We start from the raw sequence: 8,825 nt of genomic DNA on the forward strand, positions 1-8,825 counted from the left end.
ATTTCTAGCACAATTCACATAAATATTATCTACTCTTAAGTTGGGACGTGTTACATGGGTTGCTATTATTGGTACTCTTAACTCTTAAGGGTGTTTTGGTGAAAGAAGTACATGAAAATGATAAAGTAGTGGGATTGATATCTCAACACGTCTCCGCACGTGTGGTGAATTTTCAAGCCTAACACGTGGATAACATTTAGGTAACATGGAGTTCGTGTAGTCATTTGGGCTTCACACTTGGACGTGGATAACCTGTTCTGATACCATAATAAAGTAATATGAGGTTCACATCTAAAACCAATTAGCAACAGATGAAGTGGTCCAAACCATTATAAACTTACAGACAAATTCTCATATACCGATGTGAGATTTATATCTCAACAGAAAATGGAAAGGGACACCACCGACCGGTCTTGGAGGTACCCTTAGGTCAAAGGATGAGGAAGTTGCTTAGCAACTCGAAACTATATATAACACTGTGAGAGAAGTGAACTAAAAACCGAAAAAGAGGCGCCTTTGCTTCTTTCTTACTTTATCACTCTCTTTTCCCTGGTTTATCTCTTTGGTTTTTGTTGTCGTGACTTGTGAGTATCAATGGCTGGATTGAAGGTGGTGTTTGTTGTCTTGGCCATCAGTTTCAGCCTTGGAGGGAACTGGGTCGGGGCTCAAGTCCACCATGTCGTCGGAGGAGATCGTGGGTGGGATCCTGCTAACTCCGATCTCACTTCTTGGTCCTCCGGCAAAAGCTTTATGGTCGGAGACACAATCTGTGAGTCTCTCTCTCTCTCCACCTCTCTAAACCCAACAAATATCTCATGCTTAATTTAGCTGCATTTGTTAAGTTTATGAGACACTCCGATCCAAGTAGAGGGTTCCCAAAAGTTTCTATAGTTTGAATTGACTAGTGTATGTGATGTAAGAACTCGAAAAAGATATGCGATTTTCATGCAATGTGTTTGTTCTCTAATCTTATAATCATGTTGGGAAATTGTGGATGGGCAGGGTTTGCATACTCTGCAGCGCATGGGTTCATAGCTGAAGTGAAAAGCAAGGAGGAGTTCGATTCTTGTGATGTAAGCAATCCGATCAGAATGTTCAAAGATGGGTTGGACAGCACCCCAATGGACAAGGAAGGACTACGCTACTTCACAAGCAGTAACCCTGAGAGCTGCAAGAATGGCCTCAAGTTGCACGTTCAAGTTGTGCCTCGTCAGGACCGTCCTCAAACTGTTATGCCGGTAGTGGCGACATCCGAGATCTCTGCATTGGCTGCAGCTGAAGCGCCATCAACTCCTTCCGGTTCAGCTCATCTCGGTTCAAGTCTCGTTTTGTTGTCAATTGGGTTTGCTTTGCTAGGTTGTGTAATGGGACTCTAGAGTGAAACAGCAAGTAGTTGTTGCTGTGTGTTTGGGATGTAGAAGGACTTGGAGGCACAAGTTTTTCAAGATACGAGAAAGATGGTCTTATCTTCCCCATTTGTGTAACATTTTGTTGATCTTCAAGAACAAATTTGATCTTTGCATTTGCTGTAACATAAATTTTAAATGTCCTCTAAATTACTTCAACTGCGGCCACTTACAGCTAAAAGGCCTAAATCACAACCACTAAATGTGAATTGCTAAATCTCTAACTATTCTAGCCACTGTATTCCTGCTCATACATGTCCCATGTCCCCCAAATTCAGAGAAAAGGGAAAGGCAAAACGCATATCTACAAGACTACAACAGTCGAAAGACTTCTTCATTAATACCATAGCATAATTACTGTCAAACCAGAACCCGATCATTGTACAGGGAAAATAAATATTACAAGATACCTATCAGGATAGTATGTTTTTAGTGGTCAAGAATGTAATTCTTCAAAATGTTACGCTGCTTTCATTCTTGAAGGAGTTCAATTACTTCTCCCTCAACACAACATAGCTCATCCCGTTGTTCTTCTGTATCCTAGACATTATCCTCAGGATTGCTGCAAAAGCATCCTTCTCCTGCAGCAAGTAAGAATAAAAGTAAGGCACTTTTTTTACTATGTAATGTATCAGAGATCAACTATAACAACTATATGGACTGTAATCACTGTATAAACCAGTACTCTATGTTTTAAAACTAATCACACAAATTAAGATTCTTAGAGTTTGCTTCCGTTAATATGGGCACCCATGTTATTTTCAGTGAGCAGTACACAACATAATAAACAGACAGACCATACCTCTTTGGTTTTGAGTCGTCCAGGGAAGTTATTAACAAGATCACGTGTGGTTATTGGTGACTTTTGCATCAAAACTGCCCTAATTTCTTCCTCAGTTACCGGACCTGTACGACCACCGGATGGTGTCGAACCCGGTTTCGAGGGTGCAGCAGTACCTTTTGCAGGCACAGTACTATCAGGGGCAGGCTCCTCTTTGACTGATTTTTGCTCCTGATTTGAAATAATAATAAATGAATAACATTATTTGGGAAAATGGAGTTTTAAGCAGAAATCGATGTATACATACATTTTCGGTCTTCACTTTCTTGGGTGGAGCACTGTTGGGTGTTTTATTATCATCACCATTCGATTTTCTCTTTCCCTTAGATGACTTGGAGGCAGATGGGTTTGCTTTAGCAGCAGATCCAGAAGCCCCTGGTTTAACAGGACTATTGTCAACTGGTTCCTGTTTGGGTGCATCCTTCTGCTTTGGAGCCAGCGGTTGAGGCAAGGCAATATCATCATCCATCTGTACAAATCGTAGCAAATGTCTAATTAGTCAAGATAGAGCTGAGATGTACACTTAACATTTCATAGAAGATCATCAAGAGCCCTAGTTAATGCATACAACAAACAGGTATATTTCAACATAGATGCTCTATCACTTGCAAAATGCATACAACAAATAGTTATACTGCAACAAGGCAGTCTTGAGTCAATAATGTACTAAAACCAGGCAACCCAAATACATAACCTACATCGTCGTCGTCGTCGTCATCGTCCTCTCCATCTGAATCATTCAGGCCCCCACTTCGCCCAAGTAGCTTCTTCAACTCTTTTCCTGATTTGCTCAGCCCACCCTCCCCTTCATTAGCATCATCATCATCATCGTCCTGCAAAAGAGGTAATCATGCACACAATGCCATCATAATTACAATGAGCCAAAACTACTTTAACACCCAAGGTTTTGCACCCTGGATATATATATATATATATATATATATATATATATATATATAATCCGGTGTAGCACTATAGTGGAAACAAGAACCGAAATCAAAAAGCTTTATAACATATACAAATGAGCCTCAGTTGAAGGCCTTTCAACATGATACAACAAAAGGAAAATAGAAGAAAACCAACTCTTGTCCCAAATTGACCATGCAAGATAATGATAGGTCCGTTGATTCTATTGCTGCAGATAAGTTCCAGGGCATACTTTTCAAAGAAGAAGTTAATATTTGAAGCTCAATGATCAAGCATTAGTTTATCTTGATAAGTACAAAAGCCTTGCTGCTTTTGTGTGGTATATTCTATCCCATCCATTACTTATCTATGTAAACTGTCCACCAAGTTATTTCATTTTGCAAGTCTCTTCACTTACTACTATAAATTAACTAACTAACTAATTAATATATTAATTAATCAATTAATTAATTAATAGAGCCAAGGGAGCTTAGAAAACTAAGATGCTACTACACTTGCAACAACTCAATCAGCTTAACATCCAAAAATAAATTATGTACATGTATCTTGAGAATCAGATACTTACTATTTGGTATATAAATATAAATAGAGACAAGTGGGAACACAAGCAAACATAGTAAATACAAAATAAACTGAAACCAGATAGTTACTTGTTGAGAAAAGTGAAGACACAAGGAGACATAATAGTACCAAAAATAACCCTAAGTAATGGAACATAGAACATGTGTGCAGCGAACCTGCTTAATTTCTGGAGGAGCTGGAACCTCAGGTTCGAATTCTTCTCTCTCCTCAGGATTTATACCAACAGCTTCATCATCATCAGTGAATATTTCTTCGTGCTCCCAATCATCACCTGCAACAATGGGACAGTATAAGAAAAGAGTATGAAGTAATAATAATAATTAAGTGCACAAAAATTGCAGAGATGTCCTTCATCAGGTCCCTTTCATGCTTATAAAGAGAAGATTTCCAAATAAAATTTTAAAAAATTATACGAGACTGATATTAGTTAGCACAAGGACTATATGGTCAAGCTGTTTGCATATTTCAGCGCAATTTGAGGCTCCCCGGTAAGCATTTATGTCTCATACATAATATGACTAGAGCATGGAAACAAGGGAGAATAGAATAACATCTAGATTATAATGCAATCTGCTGCTTCCTTTAGCATTTTACAAGGCACATAAGAGATTCTGAGAAGGGTTAAAGGGCAAGCCCGCACTATGTCTAAATGGATCATATTTCTTTGCCCCTGTGACTTAATTATAGTAGGAGACAACAAATGTTCTGAGTGTAGCAAGAAAAAGCTAACTATAGTCCACAAATGTATGAACATGATAACAACCAAAAAGTAAATATGATATGCTTACCCTTCTCACTGCTATCATCATCTAGGTCCTCATCTTCATTTCCACCTTCATCATCCTCATCATCACCACCTTTTTTGTTGAGACCAAGTCTATTTTTCCTTGCTGTCTCTTCATCCTCATCCTCCTCCCCTTTATCAGAGAAGTTTCCCTCATCATCATCACCAGTCATTTTTTTGCGTCCTTTGGCACTAGCCACACTAGGTTCCTTCTCACCAAGTGGACCAGGTCCATTTGTTCCGGATTTCATCATCCATCTTTCATATCCATCTTGAGTCTTTTTCCTATTGTTCATTTTCTCTTCTGCTTCTTCTAGAGTAAGTTGCTTATATTGTGCAACCTTGTTAAAGTTGAACCTATTAGACATATTGCAAACAACCTTTCTTGATAAGTAGATAGACAAATCAATCACAGCTGTAATTGAGAATTACGGAAAACTTTACAGTCATTACTCCATACAGAAGGATGAGAAAAAGAAGCTTAAAATCATAAACCGCCTTCAAGTGAAGAATAAATGTGATCGCCAGACTGAAAACAATTCTAACAGACATTATGCCACACATACCAAGAACCGGCGGGAATAGCAGAAAACTCTTTTCCTTGCATCATTAGTAGGTAGTAGATTGCTGACTGTGCACCTTCAAGTTGTCCATTGTACTGAGACTGGCCAGTTTCATCCTCCAACACCCATGGTTTGTTTTTGAGCTTCTCCTATTTTATGAAAACTGAATGTCAAAAAACGGAATAGAAACCATAAGAAATGACAACTTCAGACAATCAGGTATGACTAATGTTAGTCTACCTCTTTAGCTAATTAAGTCATATAAAACCAGTAGACAAGCAACAAATCTTAAAGCAGCAACAACAGGGAAACGCAACGCAACAAACGGACAATAATGCTGCTAAATTCAGTGTTACAAGCATCATGATTGTCATTGTCACCATCAGTTACAACAAGACAATATTCAAGTGCCACTCACGAAATGGAAAAACCAAACGGGATAAAAGCATTAAGAAAATCACAAAAACTTCAGATATCAAGGCAATGATACTAGTGTCCTATTTAAGCTACAGTTTGTCCTAACTAATAAGTCACACAATGCACTAATCTTAAAAGGAAACCAAGACCAGAAACCAAACGCTTCTTCCAAGCATCAACATTACAAATCACACCACCACATTCTTCAAATACAACTTACGAAATGCCAGAAACCAATCAATTAATTCAACTTAAGTTCGAAACAAATACCCGAGATGCCTCAGTAGGCGGCCGAACATCCTTATATTTCTTCTGGTCCTGACCATCCTTATCCTTACTCCTCCTCGGATCCGAAAGATCCTTCCGAAGAGTCCATTTGTTTTCGGCACTCTTCTTCTTCGAAAAGTTGGGCAACCCCGTCACAAACCTACCAATGAAGTAGCTCTTCTCGCTGGCAGTGCTTGCCCTAACATTATACTCCTATCACAATCACAACAACCCAATCACATTCCAAAGTACAAACCTTTGTCCTCCGAAAATCGAAACGAACAATTCTAAAGTTTCTAAACCTAAACCTGCTGCTCTGAAAATCGAATAACTATACGTATGTAGAATCAATCGGATAGAGAAAGATAGAGACGAACTCGAATCAAGCGAGTGACGACGGCGCCGCAGTCGTAGCATTTGGCTTTATTCTCCGCCATGGTTTTGCCGCACGCGCAGCACAGCGTCATGTGCTTACAGTTGCTTCCGTACAAATCGGAAGTCGATCCGCAACCGCCGCACGACGGCTTCAGCAACAAGTCCGACGACATGTTCCGATTAAAGCCAAACAGGAAAATCTAGGGTTTTATAGGCTAATGGAAATTGAAGAATTCAGGTAGAGATTGAGATGATTCGAACGGCGTCGTTTGGAGTTAGGTTAAAGTTTGTTGTTCGATTGAAGATGGATTTTCCGGCGGAGGAGATTTGTGATCTGCTCTCTCTGGGTCGGGAAATGGTTTGATCCCGCGCGAAGGTTTATTAATAATGGGACAGATGTGGATGTATTTTTCCCTCTTTTACTTTTTCACTATTATCGGGTAATTTTTGCGGTGGTAAAAGTAATTTATGTAAAAGACTTCCTCTTCTTTTGTTCTTTTTCTCTACTTCTTGTTTTCGCCGTGGTAAAGTTAATTTTCGTTGCCAACGAGGTTTGGCTCAGTTGGCAAGGGCGGGTTTAAAGTGAAGACCCCATCCAAGTTCGATCTCTGTTACCAACATGCCTTATTGGTTCGCAATCTGTAAATTCTCTTGTGGAAATCCATACCTGGAGGCTGGTGTGACAAGTACATGTATGTCCATTGTCAATCCTTTAAGGTTGAGGTTGCAGGTTTGCTCTGACAATGGTGGTGTAGTGTAACCAAGCTCTTACCTAAAGTTTTTTGTAACCAAAAAAAAAGAAAAAAAAGTAATTTTTGTTATGTTTTTCTGGGGTTGGTAAAAAAAAATTCCTATAAGCTCAAGGCCAGTAGTTCAATTCTTTGTATTATTATTCTTTTCTATATGCAAATTTAATGAAAACAGTAATCTCCTAATGCATAAAGTTACAAAAACAATTTAGTTTTCCTTGTATATATAGGTTCATCTCTCAGCAGCAACAGGAAAATTTGTTATCTGCAACCGTGTTTTCTTTTTTCATTTATCATCTTTTCTGTTATAAAATTATTTAGTTTTCCATGTATACATATATAGGATCATCTCTCAGCAGCAATAGGAAAATTTGTTATCTGTTTTCTTCTTTCCTATTGCTATTAGGACAAGTCACAACCATTCCCATTCTCATTCCCATTCCCATTCGGATTTGGATTTGGATTTGGACTGTATATTAGTATATATACACCACACGGTATATCTAAAAGTCTAAAAACATACTCACAAAACGATATAGTGGATAACTGGTATCAAAGAGATGATGAATAACTTTTTGAGTTTCTGGTCTGGGAAATGCTTCTGTCTTTTGAAGTCTTTGATCGGAACTCAGCCTCGTTCATCAACTGGATCTACCTCCCGACGTGATAGTTGACATCCTTATGAGGCTGCCTATCAAATCAATCTATAGCCTCAGATGTGCCTCTAAGACCATTTCCGACGTAATCGACAGCCCTTTGTTTGCTCAAATGCACATGTCTAGATCACTCAACTCTGGTATGAACCCTCTTTCTGTAAGTGAAGTACCTCAACTGATGCTTCATTATAATCGACTACCTGTGGTGAAGAAGGATGCTTTCGAATTGCACTTGGAAGCATTGAAATATGATGGCGAGCACGACTTAAGAAAAACCGATTACAATCTTCACCCCGAGATTTTGTCCAGAGGCGATGCATACGATGTAGAATTCGTCTTCTACAACTTGTTTTTCTTCACACTCAGATATTCAAGGAGAGGTTCAGGTTTGTTGCTCAATCCTCTTAAAGGGGAAGTTATGGAGATCCCATTAGATGAAATCCGAGCAACGAAGTACAAGTTTCAGAAGGATTATTATGGAATGGGATTAGATATTACCGCTAACACTTAAAAACTGGTTTGTGTATCCGTAAATAATCATGATCTGCTCTATCAAGTTTCGGTCAGTGTTTATGTATTGGGGCAAAGCTCATGGCGAAAAATACGAGCAGTTCCCCCTGCTAAGTTGAGCAAAAAATATGTATGTGCGCATGGAGACGTGCACTGGTTTGTTGAAGTGGGCGGCTCTCGTGTTAGAAGACCAAGCTATATCATTTCCTTCGACTTCAACAAGGAGGAGTTTTGCTGGACTCCCCATCCTACCTTTAACATTCATCAGCATTGTCACTTGCTTAATTTTAAAGGATCTCTGGCCATCGTGGAAACTTCATCATCGCCTCCACCAAAGTTTGTTAAGATTTGGGTGATGAAAAATTATAGTAAGAAAGAGTGGTCACTTTATTATGAAATCGATTTCCAAAGGTCAGGATGTGATGCGTGGAGAAAGTTCGATATCCCATGTTCAGGATTGATCGGTTTGGAGGAAAATGTAGATAGCCGACTGCGGAGACATCTCCAAATGTTAAAATATAATACGTGGGAAAGATATAGTTGTGGTGAATGGGAAAATGGCATATTTTTTGCGCTAGATGATGGAGGGCAGGTCTATTCCCGATCAAGTGTATGCTATTTTTTGGATTTGAAATGCAACTCAATGAGACGAGTGGAAAATGCATGGAGCGGATTTGAGAAAAGAATCTTCGGTTACACTGGAAGTCTTATTACTTTAAAAGATTACAACAACTTAGTTAAAGAAACA

General features: G+C 39.0%; 2 protein-coding genes across 2 annotated transcripts; one reads left to right on the forward strand and one right to left on the reverse strand.

The window, feature by feature from the left end:
* Positions 1-498: 498 nt before the first annotated feature.
* LOC101312029 (early nodulin-like protein 2-like) lies at positions 499-1,530 on the forward strand. Its single transcript, XM_004293305.1, has 2 exons — positions 499-769; positions 1,003-1,530. The coding sequence occupies exons 1-2, from the start codon at positions 595-597 to the stop codon at positions 1,374-1,376; spliced, it is 549 nt and encodes a 182-aa protein (XP_004293353.1). The 5' UTR covers positions 499-594; the 3' UTR covers positions 1,377-1,530.
* LOC101311734 (transcription initiation factor IIF subunit alpha-like) lies at positions 1,494-6,512 on the reverse strand. The gene is made up of 9 exons (XM_004293304.1): positions 6,165-6,512; positions 5,791-6,000; positions 5,107-5,252; positions 4,545-4,897; positions 3,912-4,027; positions 2,946-3,080; positions 2,495-2,716; positions 2,209-2,418; positions 1,494-1,987 (listed from the first exon to the last, which is right to left on the reverse strand). The coding sequence occupies exons 1-9, from the start codon at positions 6,333-6,335 to the stop codon at positions 1,898-1,900; spliced, it is 1,653 nt and encodes a 550-aa protein (XP_004293352.1). The 5' UTR covers positions 6,336-6,512; the 3' UTR covers positions 1,494-1,897.
* Between the last annotated feature and the right edge of the window lie 2,313 nt (positions 6,513-8,825).

The sequence above is a fragment of the Fragaria vesca genome, linkage group LG3 (assembly GCF_000184155.1).
Source record: "Fragaria vesca subsp. vesca linkage group LG3, FraVesHawaii_1.0, whole genome shotgun sequence".
Taxonomy (NCBI): Eukaryota; Viridiplantae; Streptophyta; class Magnoliopsida; order Rosales; family Rosaceae; genus Fragaria; species Fragaria vesca.